The sequence below is a fragment of the Ammodytes marinus genome (genome assembly GCF_949987685.1).
Source record: "Ammodytes marinus genome assembly, chromosome: 2".
Taxonomy (NCBI): Eukaryota; Metazoa; Chordata; class Actinopteri; order Uranoscopiformes; family Ammodytidae; genus Ammodytes; species Ammodytes marinus.
In genome coordinates, this window is record NC_137231.1 from 12,557,248 (window position 1) to 12,573,731 (window position 16,484).

General features: G+C 40.2%; 1 protein-coding gene across 1 annotated transcript in view; it reads left to right on the forward strand.

Moving 5' to 3' along the window:
• Window positions 1-1,563: 1,563 nt before the first annotated feature.
• Window positions 1,564-16,484, forward strand: part of LOC307266598 (tetratricopeptide repeat protein 28-like) — a 177,174-nt gene continuing 162,253 nt past the window's right edge. Inside the window, exons 1-2 of the mRNA XM_080048654.1 lie at window positions 1,564-1,678; window positions 4,086-4,385. Of these exons, the coding sequence (XP_079904780.1) occupies window positions 1,610-1,678; window positions 4,086-4,385 (369 nt within the window). The 5' untranslated portion in view covers window positions 1,564-1,609. The remainder of the gene's footprint in view (window positions 1,679-4,085; window positions 4,386-16,484) is intronic.

The following is a 16,484-nucleotide window of genomic DNA, read 5'->3' on the forward strand; positions in this document are numbered from 1 at the left end:
AGGCATATAAAACATGTCAGTATCAAGATAGGGCAGGTGAAATGGCTGAAATGTCTTCTATTTGCCCATTTAAAGGTATTTCAGCTGGTAATATACACTGGATAGGATATAATCTATTTAATGTGATGCTCATGACTGTTAACAAGGCATTGCAAGGCATATAAAACATGTCAGTATCAAGATAAGGCTTGAGATCAATTTCTGGCAGCAGGAAAACGACTGAAATATCTTATATTTGCCCATTTAAAGTTGTTTTAGCTAGTAATAGTCACTGGATGGGATTTAATCTATTTAATGTGATGCGCATGAATGTTAACTACTCATTTTAAGGCATATAAAACATGTCAGTATCAAGATAGGGCTTGAGATCAATTTCTGGCAGCAAGAAAACGACTGAAATATCTTATATTTGACCATAGGCTTGAGATCATTTTCTAGCAGCAGGAAAACGACTCCAATGTGTCATATTTCCGCTTTAAAACGTATTACAGCTGTTAAAAGAGACTGGATTTGTTATTATCTACCCCAATATAGCCCACATGAATGTTATAATGTCAGTTTGAAGCAGATCTCCTTTTAACTGCAAGATTCGGCTTCAGATCAATTTCTGGCAGGTGAAATGGCTGAAATGTCTTCTATTTGCCCATTTAAAGGTGTTTTGATACTCATGAATGTTATCAACTCATTTTGAGTAGAAAAAACGAGTCAGACTAGCTAGATTTGCACTGGATTCAAAAGAAAAATCTACAAGCTGGTCAAATGTCTCAGAAAATACACGTTTTATTTTATTAAAAAGCCACACAGAAATAATTTCAATTACAGTGGTTTGAAAACAAAAAGCAGGATAATTGACTCACGGTAGCCTACACATAAACAAATCAGAAACCAATAGCCTATCCCTATGCCTTAATCACGTTATTTTATTTCACCTCGCACAGAGAGCCACCAAAAACGGGGTCGATCCCCGTCCAACGTTGATGTCTGGTCGCCTTAAAAGACATATATGTGTTAATACAGCGGACAATAATCCTGTAGTGCTATTGAGTAGTGTGACTGATCAGAAGTTGCTGCCGCACACACGTTTCGAGGCGATATAGCCCAGTTTAAACAGGCTGCGCGCGCTCCCGCGGCTGAAATCACTTTATGGCGGCCGATCACTTTTTGGCACCACACCGGGAAAGGTTCCCCCTTTTTTCACCTGAGCCCTGCCCTCATAGACTCTATGAACGCCCACGACTTGAAAAGTAAGCTGACATTTGCGTTAAAGTCCACTTTATAAATGTCCTGTAACATGTCTCAAAACAAAACAACGCATAGAACGAGTGTCTCGTCCATTCATTGTAGGCTAAAATTTCCTTCACCTTACTCATGCTCCCGCAGACCTCCATGCCTCACTCTGCACAGCGCTCAGAAATCCGCTATGGCAACAGGGGGGAAAAGTCAAGGGAGAAAAAAAGAAAAGATTTGACAACATGGCGCACTATCCCTGAGAAAAAGTTTCTCCTGAACGCCACACAGCTCAACATTTGTGGAGTCTTTCTCGACAATTGCATTGCAACGTGGACCTTTTCGGCTAACTTTCGCCGTTCCAAAAAAAAAGTGTGATGGGATGAGAGCGATAACCCGTCGCACAAAGCTGCCAGACAGGATGGAGAAGCAAACGACGCCGAAAGAAAAGGTAAATAAAAACTACTTCAACATACTTTGCGCAAGCTGCCATTGTTGTAGTTGTTGCCATTATCTCGCCCCCTAAATACTTTTTTGTTTCTCTTTTACCTCGCGCCCTGGACAGGAAATACCAAATGACCATTCCTGCGAAAACCTCGTAAAAGTGCTCTATCGATTTTCCAGTCATGCATACTGTACTGTATGTAGCCTACTGCACAGTGGATGTGGACTCTCCAGGCGCACAAAATAGCGAAAATAAATTAGATCTAATTGCCAATGGAAGCTCGTACAGATTGCAAAATATGCTGTGAAACCCAAAGCACACTTAGGCCTATGTTGTTATTGCATGATCTTAGAAGCTTGCACTGCCAATGTCCCGCACTGTCACCAGGTTTGTGTCTGTTTCCATGAGTAAATCCACACAATTTCCCCTAGCAAAAACTGTAAACATGTGCAGTCCAGACTATATTTGCCTTTTGACTTCATCATCCCTCTAGTCGCCTTATGAGTAAGATGCTATCCTGTGTGTTGGTGCAGGCTCTCATTATCTCTCTCTCTCTCCACCCTTCCTGCCCAGTGCTGCCCACACTCAGCAGGCAGTCCCTGGTATGTTCGAGTCGCCTACATAAGAAAGCACTATGGCAGTGGACCTTCCTGTAAAATCACTCTCTGACTAGTTCCCCCTTCTCTCTGGTCCTGCTAATAAGCTGGTGGAGTGTTTGTTTGGAAGGATAGAAAACCTCCATGCCCTGAGTCTTGGGCTCTGGAAGAGCCTACTAATCTATAATAGATAAACCTCCTGATATTTCTTCGGGAGCAAGCCTTTGAATGTTAGGACAGCATGTGTGACAGAGCTGTCGGTTGTGGTGTGGACGTCGCTCCATCAGCCTTGGGTGTGTGTATTTTCGGAGAGGTGGGTTGCCTCTCCTCCTCGTGGGACTTGGAGCAACACACCTAGCAGTAAAGCCTTGCTTTAAACACACTGCACAATATAGGTATTTGACCAATTCACAGGTCTTGAATTGGTTATTGGAGGAACAACATAAAGCGCTGCACACTCCAGCCGAAGTGAAGCCGGAAGATAATTCTTCCCATGTTGTCACGTGACAGAAGCCACAATTTGATGCTCATCGTACTGAGAGGAATGAGAGAAGGGCGGAAAAGATGGAGGTCGAAGGGTGGAAAGAAAGCAACTGATTGGCACTGCACTGTAACTTGATGTTTTGAATCTACTTGATACCCATAAGCCCTGATGTCTGCTGCTTTTGCTCCCTGGGCCTCTGGAAGTAATTACCTAGCCTGCCTTATCCCAGAATTCAGTCTGAGGAGGTGTGGTGAGAAAGAGGTATAATGGGAGCTGGCACTAAAAAACATGCAACCCGAGATGAATTTCAGGATTCAGTAACAATCAGCAAGCCGTCTCCAGTAAATGGACACAGCAGCACTCAGCTACTTAATCAGATGGCATTGGCTGGTTGAATAGTGACAGTAAGACTCAAGTCAATGTAATAGTTGGTCATGCATTCAAATGGTTTGCCTGCCTGTTGGTTCAGGAATGTATGTGTAACAAGGTAAATATGAATGGGAACAATAATCAATTAAATCCCAAATGAATGTTGATGGCCTCGCTCTTAGGCATGTATTATGTAGATATTCTCCATTAGGTCATACACTGAACTGCTGTGTAGAGGAATAAAAGCAGAATAGATGTGTTTTTTTTTCTCAACTAACAGGACGTGAAAGATGGAACCTTGCTTGGTAAAGACCTCCCCTATTTTTAACCTTGATAAATCTGCCCTTCATAGACAAAAGTGAGAGAATCCAATTAACTTTACGTAGACTTACAATAACTGAAGGTTAAACTATATTCTATGTGCTATGCAGGTGTCTTTACATAAAATGATTAATATATCTTTTTCTCAGCATACTTTGACATTTCTTGTTATAGCAGGAAAAGCACAGGTGGAGCAGACAACACTAACAATGGCTCACCTCATTTAGTTCAGTGTCCCAGAAAGCCATTTTGCTGAGGCAGCATGCTCAATAGGAGGGCACATCAAATTCAGCTGTTCATTAAGTTAATCAATCATGGCTTCAATTCTTCCTCTTTTGCTATGGCATTTCAAAATGCACGGTTAAAAACTTCTGTTCTGCTTAATCAGCATGTTGGACTACAGTATATGTTTTTATTGCTTCAGTGTGAAAGGAGGAGTCAGTTGGGCGTATACTGTTTCAGAAATGACCTGCTTCATATTCACATTAATAGGCCTTCACATTTTGATCATGTTTTCCCACTACTGTTCAGTTGGTCGTTTAGTTCCTTAGTCAGGGGCACTGTTGCCATTTAAATGTTCTGATCATTTTAAATAAGACCACTGATTATAAGCTCTCTCCCTCCTCTCTGTCCATTTCTCCAGTTTTCAATCTTCGGTTCTCGGACGGTGGGCAGACCTCTCCGGTGTGTTTCTGGAAATGGGGGGGGCAGGTATGGTCTCAGCAAAGCAGAGTTCATGGAGAAAGTGCAGCAGAGCAACGAGGCGTGTCAGCGCGGTGACTTTCAGGCGGCCGTTCATTTGTACACCAATGCCTTGCAAGCTGACCCGCAGAACTGCATCCTGTATAGTAACCGTTCAGCCGCGCTTCTCAAACTGGGACAACACCAGACGGCACTGGAAGATGCTGAAAAAGCTTGTGAACTCAACCCCAAGTGGCCCAAGGTAAGTTGCCTCAACAGCTCAAACTATGGATACACTACAAATTGTCGCTTTACTTGCAACCGTGGGACAATATAAAGGGAAGAGGCCTGAATTTTTCAGCGTGTAAAAGATAGTGCACCAACAGAGTGTCATTGCCAAGAATGGTAAATCTTAAACATAAAATCTAATTTGCATGGTCTCAGGTCCATATCATTGCCAATTAAAAATGTGATTATAAAGACTTGGCTGCAAAGATTGAAATGGAAATATGCTGTTTTAAATGTGTGAAATGTCAAGCATGTTACAATTTTTTTTTGCAAAAGTGACATTTTGTCAATATGGTAATAATAGTACGGTAAGTAAGAAGATAGTACCTTGGCTATATTATTGTTCTGACACAAAATTATTGTGTCACATACAAACACAAATTATTTTGAATCGTTGTTTTTATGTTTCTTCTCACATATATATGAGATGGTCTATCTTCAATTCCAAGTGTTACAAATTACACTCACATTTTGCATCTTTTGTGGCTGCTGATCAATACAAAGTTTTTCTGGGGCCTTGTCTTTGATCTTGTCTTGTGCCATGTGGACTCACCTGTGATGGATTTCACATTACTCAGCCACAGAGATCGCATGGAGACCAATTCCTCTCAGTGATAGAAATGCATTGATTTCATGATTTAGCATGGAGGGATACTTTTGTCTTTGAGAGAGAGAGATAGATGATAATGTGGTAAAGTGGTATTGATGATAATTTGTCGCTACCAAAGATGCATCAGTGGCCACCTCTTCTTTGATCGAAGGTCATGTATCTTCTAATGCTCAGGTAGGTTTCCTCCTTTGTAAAAGGGTGTCGTTACAGTGAGAGCCGTCACTTTTTATTCCATGGATAATGTTAATGTCCTTGCTGCATTGGCCCATGGTATGTGGACTTTACAGTAGTAGAAGAAGTCTTCCACAAAGACAGTTCTTCTAACTGCGGTTATTTACTATAGTTCATCATGTTATTGTAATTATGAATACTTGTCCAATTGCCATTTTAGATGTGTTTCGGTACAATGCTTTTTTCGATTGTAATTTGAGACAACCATTTATACACTCCTAAATCTGTAGCATCTGAGCATTAGCGTAGAGTACATCTCGTTCATTTAGGCGAAATTTCATAACCCGCTGCAGCCAGTGAGTATAAACTATAATTGAAAATCACTGCCAAAATAATTTCTGCTTTCTTGTCTTTATATGCTATCCAAGTACAATGAACTCTTTGTGGTCTGACTGGGGGATGGTTGTCTTAATCCAGGCAGTGTAGGAGCTCTGCTTATTGGATTTATTGCCTGACAGCTTTGACTCTCATGCTCAATTTTTTGTCAGCAGACTCTGTGTCGATGTAAAGCCTCAACTGTCTGTTTAATGTTGTAACAGGAGACGAAAGGATTAAAATGTCTGCGGTATGGACAATTTTACAGAGGTTTGCATGCCCATGTTTTAACTTAAGTTCCTTGAGTCACCACTAGGGGTCATTGTTGTCCAACAGGCTGTTAAAAGGACAACGGCATTCAAGCAAGTTCATTTAAATTTTGCTTTTTTTTTTTTTCAACATTCTGTGGGTTAAAGGAAAGCAAAATCATGTCTGGCTTTCGTCTAAATGTAGAAATGTGCTGATCAGTCACAACAAATTCCGATGTCAGAAGAACAAAATAGAAAAAGAAAATATAATATAGTTTTATCTTAACTCTGATCTTCTAATCATCAGAGTTTGATACTTTTATATCAATGTGCAATAGTGGATATGTATGAACAGTGATATGTATACTAATCCGGTATTCAGTTAGTGCTCCCTCGAAGGATTTATTAGTAATGGTGGTTTGACACTTGTGGCATTAGCCTCAGGGAAAGAGAGGTTTGACATTGTACAGTCCATCTGCTACGCCTGGTTGTTTGATGAAGGAACAGGGATTAAATCACAGGAGTGTGCTGGCATTCTGATCCTGTGTGAGTACATAATATCATCAATCATACCTTCGTTTGACTGCACTTCTGGATTGGCCCGTCAAACAGTGACATGCGTGGTTTTGCTGCCCCAAGCACCAGCGAGCAGCCCACCCTCCTGAAGCCTACAGCCAGCCTGTGAAGGAACCCCCTGTCTAATCTGTCAGCTTTGCCTGCTTTGAGTGCCAGAAAACCCATTCTGAAAGAAGAAAGAAAATGTGTGGTTTAATGACCCAAGACAGCTTGAGGCCTTTTGTACCTCACCCTTTTACTGAATATAAAAAGCTTAAATGAGAACAAAATAGGGTGTTGTTTCATAGTCAGGGGCTGCCTACTTGTGTGTGTCTGTTCGCATTTTGTGTCAGTGAGCCGGACTGGGAGGGAAGCTACGGCAACATGTGTGGTGGAATAAGGCTTCTTTTCATGTGCAATTGTGCATAATAAATTTTTAAGTACAAATGATTGACACATCAGCAAACTCCTAAACTGTAGTTAACACTTTTTGAAATACGCAGATGTTTGCCATTGTATGTATGTGTATGAGTGACTGAGAGGACAATAACCTTTTAGGGATGGATTCCCTGTCTATTCCTCTCCTCCATCTGGTCTGTCCCTCTCTACACGGCTGTTCCAGTGACATGTTAAACAAACAGCCCTTTCTGCTATCACTCCCATTCTCCTGCGTGAGCGCTGACAGGAGACTTCCAAGGGAACCAAAAAACGGCAGGCACTGCAGTGGCAGGGGAAATGTCTCTCATAATTTGCATGTCTTCTGATTATAGGTTATGATGGTGCCTATCGAGGGTATTCTGTCTCCTCAAGTGTTCCCTGCCAAAGTTGCTGCGACACCCTCGTAATGACGGTTAAAGCCCATCAAGCCTCATTTCCCTGATTAAGCTAGCACACATTTGTTTTTCCAAGTGCATAACATTACTTGCACACATTTTTCATTTTCAAAAGCATAAAAATCTCCCATTTACATCCCAGAGGAAGGGGCCTTGGGTTTAACTGAGACAATGAGTGTTTGCATTGGAAAAGGTCATGGTGTGTGGACGCCTGAAAGGGGACTTTAATTACAGCAGAAGCAGCATACTCCCTAATTGTGCAAGGAGTGGATGATGACACCCCGAAGAGTCATACAGCCTCTCTTTCCTGCCTTGCTGGGCGATGACACTGCCTGTTGCTGTTACTGTTAGCTGAACAGAAAGAAAAGGAATTGTGTGTGTGTGATTTGAAGAACTCATCCTTTTTCACTCTCAGCGGGGCTTTGAAAATCACTGGGGTGTAATGCTCCTCTGTTGGTATGACAGTCCGTTAAAGCGTCTCTCATCTGATCTTGGCGTGTGTAGGGAATACAGAACCCTGCTTTTGATCTCATGAGGAGAGTGGTTGTAGTTGTTTTACCTTCCTTCTTGCTTTCATTCGCAGCATCTGAAATATTTATCTCATAACATCGTGGTGACCTGTCCTATTATTTTGATTTATGCTGAATAATGAATTGCAAACTACACAGTGAAGCCTCAGTACATGGGCTAAAATGTGTTTCTAGTTCTGGAAACATGTATAAGATGGCCTGTTTGTTTTAATCCTGTTATTCAATATTTTTTTATTATTTGGTACAGAATTTGTGTTGATCTTTCTGAAATTGTTATGTTTTGCACAGTTCCTCCTGAGTGGCTTCCAGTCTGTTGCCCCACCACCTTGGTTTACACTATAATATATCTGGACAACCATGACATGGATTGCCATGCAATTTTGCACAGACCATCATGGCTACAGGAAAATGTATCCCTCTCAATTTGGTGACCATCGACTTCTCCCCCTAGCTCAATTAATAGGTCAACATTTTTAATCTTTCCAAGAAATTTCCATCAGCCTCAGCTGTCCTATGTTCTTATCGTGAATATGGTAAACTTCATGACTGCTTAAGATCAGCATATTAGTTTTATCTAGGGCTGGGTATTGTCAAGAATCTCACGATTCAATTCGATTTTGATTCATTAGGTCACGATTTGATTCGATTTCGATTAGATATTGATTGAAATGCTTCGATATCAATTCAGTATCATGTAGAAATGCACAAGAAAGAGTAAAATAATTTTTAAATAATGATTTATTTAATTTCATGCCTTATGAACAAACAGCCATGGTATAACTCTCTCCTCTTGGAAATTGTAACATAACATCAGCACAATACTAAATTGACAGTGCTGTATTAAATGTAATGTATTTAAATCATGTACAGTATTTATTTCTTTCTTTCTCACATGACATCTTTGAACAATAATAACACATAAGAACCAGGTGCCTTCATTTCTGGTAACAAATAAAACATTAGCACACTACCAGTATAAGGTGTACAAAAGTGAAAAAAAAGTGCTGTATTGGAATTCAGCTCTCATACAAAAACATAAACAGACACAAAGCCAGTGCAGGTCATAAGAGTTTGCTGCTCTCAGCCCTTTTGTCGCCACTTTTAACAACTCGCACTTGTGTGGTGTGCATACGCAGTGGCGTAGGAAATACTAATATTAAATACTATTTTTTTTTATGAATCGATTATTAACTTTTATGAATCGATTCGGAATCGTTCGAGAGAGAATTGCGATGCATCGGAGAATCGATATTTTTACCCACCCCTAGTATTATTGTATGAGCTTGTTAGCATGCTGACGTTACCATTAAGCTTGAGACACCACTGGCCTTACATCAGCCTAGCATGGCTGTGTCTCAGTCTTGTTGGAGCAAAACGTTTAGATATAAAAATAACCTTCCTTCTCTCTCTCCCTTGTTCTGTCCTGTGTAGTTTTAGATTTCAATTAGAATAATTCAATGAAAATGAATGAACACTGCTGCCTGTTGTCCTGCTACGCATATTGACTTATTGAACAAATTAAAATAGAACTGTATAAATAAAAAGTGAGTTTATTATTGCGATTTAAAGAAGTTACTGAGTTTGCTGACCTAATTTCATCGGTTAAGGAGTTCCAGAGTCTGGTGGCTCTGATAGGAAATTCTCTGTGACCTTTACAGCTAGTCTGGAGTGAACAGTGAGGAGGGTCAAATCTGAAGATTTAAAGGTTCAGTAAGCGGAATGGTCAGTTAAGATAACTTCCTGTCAGTGACTGCAGTTAGCAGTCCCCTCCCTCGTCCCCAGGTCACCACATTAATGCACTGCGGTCTTCAAGCAGCGAGTTATCTAGCATCATCTCAGATCCATAAGTGCGATAAAACATGATAGAAACCATCAAAACAGACATACCTGCTCCGCCATTGTAGGCGCACACACATTCAACCATCTGTCGCTCTGCACGTGCACCGGCAGTGAGACGGGTGCTGGTTTGTAGCGTTCTCTCTTCTGATTGGTTATTAGTAGTGGGATCCCCAAAAAGTTTATTTGCCGATTATTTGCAGAGCGAGTGACTGAGAGATCGGCTTTATAAAACGCGTACACTATATAAGTGATCACTGTATGAATAAATAGCGATTTAACACTAATATTAACATAAATAAATCGCTTACTTCACCTTTAAGGGAACAGCTGGGTTCATAGGATGTGAGTAAGTCAGATATATAACTGGGAGCGAGGCCATGCAGGGCTTCAAAAGTAAAAGTTTCAAATCAATTCTAAATTTGACGGGGAGTTAGTTGTGAGAATACAGATAGACAGCAGAGACTTATTATAATATTGCAAAGACAAAGTTGCTCACCACGATCTTGGATGTATTGCTTCTCTGCTTGAAAATGATGGGCTTCTAGCAGACTGTATATAAAAGAGGGTTATAGTAACACGTGTTACAGGAGCTCATCTACAGCTGCAGATCCTTCAAAAGTTCCTGCTACACAGACGAGTCATATTTTGTGATTGTAACAGGTGATTACCGACAACTTTCTGAAGTTTTCAGGTGAACTCAAACTATTTAACATTGAGTGGCGAGGCTTACATATAAGAGAAGTTACGTACTACATGTTAGAAACAAGAAACATTTATGAATTGCATAACCCTATTTACTTGCCTTAACATTTAGCAAACATTAAAAATGAGCTCGAAGACTCAGAGTAAACAGCTATTAACTAAATTATTAACTTATCCAAAGTAAACACTGCAATATATGTAGTTCGAGATCCTCCCCCATTTGAGAATTGATATAGCTGTTGTGCATTATAGTATAACTATATGTAAAGTGGATTAAAGCATTTGATTTCATTAAAATTAGCACAGTGCATTCTCCACAGGGCTTCTTTGCCAAAACATTAGTGCTTCATTTTTTTCTATCTCTAATCTCAGTGATTGTTGATCACTAGTCTGTTGACCTTCCCAACACCACAGCAGTGTTTTTATGTAAGAGGTTTTACAGATATTCACCTACTGTGACAGTATGCATTCCCTGTTGTTTCTCTTCATGAAGATGTGTGCTTTGGGTTAAAACAAGGTCTTTCCCCTCTCCAACTGCTCAGCTGCTGTTTTCCACCGTAGCTCCAGAGCTGGCCATGGAGAGAGCAGAGTCATGAACCACTAATAAGAGGGTTCCCATTTGCTTTTACCCAGCCGAGGCTTGAACTAATGAACAAATCAAATGAATGGCATGTAATTATAGGCCAGAGAGAGAGGGACGTACAGAGGGTTGGCGCTAGCGGGCACAAACCTGAAATTATTTGTCTGGAAAATCTGTGAAATGAGCGGGAGCAGTTAAATTCTGTCTTTTTCCTTTAGAAGGCCGTTGTGGCTAAGCAGTGCTGCACAAATGCACGGGCGACGGCGGAGGGAAAGTGACCACACACATGCACACACACATACACACAGGAGTCTGCTGTTTTGATTTCAGCAGCATATCCTTGGCAGCTTTCTCATTCTTTACCCATATGAGCTCCAACACATTTTGAGTTTTTCTCATTTTGTGACATAAAACATACTTTTTTGGTTAGCGATTTGTATCCCATGTGATAGTATTGCAGTAATATTATGCAACATACATTTATTTGAGCTAGTGTATTGTTATGAACCTCATGGATGCAATTTGCATCCAGAATCCCATCCCCTTCTTTAATTTTAATAACTCATTCAAAATTTAACTCATGAACATCCAACACCTACTGTTAGAATCAGCTCACATAACCATTTTTACAATATATTGCTTCTGTGTCTGTTGAATTGCCAGTCAGTAATACAGCTCAGGCACAACACGTACATTATGCCAGTAATACGACGGATGGAATTTCTATCCAGAATTGCACTGCTATTTTCAGTCTACCAACTCAGTATACTGTAGATGTGTTCAGTTTTCTTCCCTTTTTTTCTCACAATTTGGAACGGCTGATTCCAAATCCTGCTTACCCGGGTCGCTGTGATGGTGGCCAAGTGGTTTTCCTCTCTGCCACCCAGGTGCCCCACCAAATTGTAGTGTTTAGTAAAATGTAATCTGCTTTCAAGAAACACCCGGAGCGCACACACACAGAAAAATGAAAATTGGCCTATCTTTTCTTTTTTTACAGTAACCAAAAGCTTTGTACAGTATATCTTCGGTGCTCTGCTTGATCCCACAGAGTTCACAAAGAATAGGTTTTCAGTGTTGGATGATGTAATGTGGTTTGATGTGTGTGAGATGACCCCTCTCTCACCCCACTGCTGACTGTCTCTGGACTGCCCTGGGTGCATGGATGAGTCAGAGCTGGGAGCTGGTGTCACTCTGATTATAATCTGTCAGGCCTATCAACACCTACTGGCTCATACAGCTAGTGATTTTACAGCATCTTCTCCCAAACATTTTTGCGTGTGTGTGGGTATTGTTGTTTTGGCACATTTTTGTGCGTGAGTATTAGAATAATCTTTCTATAATTTTCTTAGGCCATTTGGCAGATAAGCTTTTCAGCGAATTAAATGCAGCTGTGTCTTTGTCCAAAAAGAATTAAAGTGTCTCAAAGCCTATAGGTAAGAACCTCCAACAAGAAACTTTCAATCATGTTAGTGAATGTCCGCACACTCAGAAAGCTTTTTCCCCCCGGATACATCAATTGATTACCAGCTTAATAGGTTTTTGCTTACTATTACATGGCCAGAAATGTCAAAAGGCCCAGAGAAAGCAAGCTCATTGCCATGCACATGGCATAACAGCCTGCCACTGATAGTGGATCAACTTTACAAGCCGGAGGAAATGAGGAAAACAATTGCACCCTGCTCCTAGCACATAACTCCTTGGTTTATACAGAGCCTTTTTTTCTCTTCTTCCATGAGTTCTTGTTGCTGTCAGCCTTATATTGTGCTGGCCCCTCCCACTTTGGGAGCTTGGCAAGGCTCAGGCCCCGAGACCTGGATGTCTCCAGAATTAGCACAGCCTGGCTCTGCTGCAGGGAGGAAGCACTCCCATTGGGGAAATAGGGTAAAGCAGAAAGCAACCTGCAAGAAGCCCATTAGTATACACTGCATAAGCATGGCAAGCTGAATAGCAAAGCTGTCTTTTTCCACTCTGATCTGCATCCTGATCCTGTTGTCTTCACCTCTGAACTTTATATGACTAGCACATTCACTTTTTTCTCTTGTGTCACTGCTAGCTGCTGTGTATATGCATTGCATTACTAGAATGCCAGATTATTAGAATAAAGACAATTATTTCTGCTGATGAATACTATTACAGATGTATTGTTATACTACGTATTACACTCTTTCAGGGGCTTTGGTTTGGTCTGTGCGAACGCCCTAGTGGAAATTGTTCCTTTCTTCAGCCTGTGGTCTGTTTCATACAGCACCTATTCATGATGTAACCTCCTTCCCCAGAATGAGTCATATGACCTGGTTCCTCCCAGAGAAATAAATCGGTAGGGATAAAGGTGCCACTAATTTTGTTTCCAGGTGGCTGACTACCATTTTTGGAAAGCACCATAGCAATAGTTATAGAAATCTGTATCAGGTCAGGTTTTGCTTAAAATAAATGGAAAAAGTGGGTCTACGGTCTAGACCTGAGTTTGGAAGTGTGGCACTGGTACCTTTCTTCTTTCTGTTCTCACTATTTAATACAATGCTTTTTTTCTGACTCACCCAGTAAACTTGAAATATGTTAAAAGTTTGATGTTTTCTCAATGATGGAGAACAGCAGCTGTGGGCGGCTCAGATTCTGTGATGTTTTTACAAGAGAAAAATGTATTAAAACGTCTCAGATGACTTCTGCAGCATAGTCTTCTTTGCTTTCCAGCTGTTATCTCAGTATGTACTAAACAGTCAAAGTTTTACCAGGATATAGCTGAATACGCTGCTCTGAGCTACTATGGCTGTTATAGCTGCTTATAGCTCTGCCAGAAATAGCATATTAATGTCTTGTGTGCATGCTGTTTAATTATGTTATTCAATATGGAGAGCCACAATGCTCTTCAGCACCATGAGTGGTCAAAAACTCCACATCGTAATGTAATACGAGTGATGAGGATATCTTTTGTCATTATTCGAATAGAAACAGGCAACATGAAATTGCAAGTCAAGAGTATACACCAGTGTTAAATGTCAGTGCACATTAATAGAACACATTTGTTATATATTATGTCACCTAAAATCTGTCACTGTTTCATTCAGAAGCAATCAATTGATGCATCAGCAAAACACATTTGTCAACATCGCTCATGTGGAGCCAGAGCATAAAATGTAATCAGGCTTTAGTTTAAGTATGACCTTATTTTGTCCATTAAGTGAGTGCTGCATGGTCAATTTTTTCTGTAATTACTGACTTAACTGGCATCTTGTATATGATTAATGATACATTTTTCCAATTAATAATGGATGTTTGGAAAGCAGTCTGGAACAAAGAATGCCAAATGCACACTATTACGTTAACTTGCTCTGGTGATAATCTCAGATTTTTTCCTATGACTGTAAGCAGCACCATTTATTATTCAAATTCATCCCAGTGAAAGATGGATCATCTCTTTCTGTCTAAATGTGTTGGTGTGTAATGGCCTCCTACCTAATCCATTCTTCTAAAGTGCTCCTTCTAGATCTCAGGGCGCGTTTTTAGGCAGCTAAATTACTCACTTGTGTCAGGTTATTAAAATTAGCTGTTTGAGTGCCTGCACTGTTTGTGTTTTACCTAGATACTTCCCTCTAATTCTTTCTTTCTGTAATGGGTTTTACAGGGAAATGCTCCAGCAACAGCAATAGTGGCAGCAAAATAGAAATGCCTGGGGAGATGTATTAACTAAAAAGCCATGAAATGCAGGTGGTGTATTTATGTGTGCAAAGCTGACAAATGACTTCCGTGCTTATGGATAAAATCTCAGTATTTGACCAAAGGCTGAACTGTTCCAGTCGGGTGTTAAAATCTCAAACTGAACTCATGTGTGTTTTTAATGAGCCGAACAATCAAATTCACACTCTGTGACCAGAAAAACATAAATCTCTCTTCAGTAGCACACTGAACCCTCGTTCGCCCTGATATTTGCTGGCACACAATTTGGCTGAGAGATCTATAGCTTCCCCTTTTGAGGCTGCAGTTTTGGATATGCAGACATTGGTGTTTTGCTTTCCATTTTATTGCATACTTCACATCTGAATAGATCTTCAAGGTATGCAATGTGTTCAACACCAGGGGATTGTGGGGGTCGGATCATTAACATCATATCACCCAATTGCTCCTTAAACCCAAACCCGAGATACTTGCACCTTGACAAAGACATTACCATGCCAAATTGTACCATTAACATCTTTAGAATATTATGGCCATGAATGGATAAATTAGATCCAGTTTAATGATATAGGATTTGACACTTTAGGCATTTAGATGGTTAAACTAGTTTCAGACAGCTCAAACAGACAGCTATAATTTAAAAAATACATTTGCACAGGTAAAGTACCGGTATGTCTGACCAACCTTTCAACCCAGTATACCATAGGTTTACTGCTGTAAGGGGGATTAGTTAGAGCAGGCACTAGTGATGTCCATTATCTCTAAAAAATCCCTTGTTTTCTGCTCCCTTCATTGTACACAAGATAGCTGCCTTCGAGAAGCATATAGCAACTCTAAGATCTTGGCAGCACTCAAAGCCGCCCCCCAATCATACCTTTTTTTGAGGTCTGCTAAATCATGATTTAAGCAATTTTTTGTGAACCTACAGTATTCACTTGTAAAGCAAGTGTGGAATTGCAGTGGACGTTGTATGCACCTGTTTATGTAGCAATACATACTGTATTCAAATGGAAGTACCACTTTCGACTGAAGTGACAGGTTTCTATTTTTCTGATCACTCAATCTTTGCAATAGTACACTTAAGACCAACCAATGATGTTGAATAACCAATAAGGAAATCAAGAATCGTTTAAACCAAAAAATGGCATCGGCTCCTTAATGCTAGCCTAGGGCTGGCCTCAAAGGGTCAGTTCACTCGAGTTAGAACTTAACATGTTTTCTCACTCTCTCTTGGAACATATCAAAGCATATCCAGATGCCAGATTGGCGGGGCGTTCATTTGATATGTAAATTACATCAAGAAGGCGGTACAAACTATGCAAATGAGCTCACCATGATACAATAGATTGTTAGACTAACCACTGAGTCACAACAGCTCTTTAACCATAATTACTATCCAGTCTTCATCACTTATGATTGTCTAGTCCCCCTAGGTAACTGCTTTTTGACTGATGTGCCATTTGCTCTGACTGCCACCACTGGCAACCACTATTTTGTTTTAAAAAATCCACTGTCTCTGTGTTTGTTTCTGTATATAGAGAAAGGGTTGATTAATAAAGTAATGGGAAAATAGCATCTCTACAGGCACACAATATACAACCTATTTCATAATATGAATGCACAATAAAACAGTTAATTGATGGATAAATAATAAAAATAGAACTGAATGCAAAATATTTAAGCTACATACAAGAAACCCTGTCATCCTCCGCCTTTACTGCAAATCCAGATCAAAGGTGGCTTTACAGGAGGCATTTGTTATTAACCCTAATCATTTTTACCTTGCAAAGGAATCTTAAATGACTGTGCAGAAATTTGACCTTCTCCATATCATTTTGTCACATACTTTAAGTGATGTGTATCTGTGCAAGAGACAACCAAACCAGACCAGAGGGGAAAAAACTGACTTAGTGATGTAGTTTTTTGTTTTTCCCCACTCACTTGATAGATAGATACAA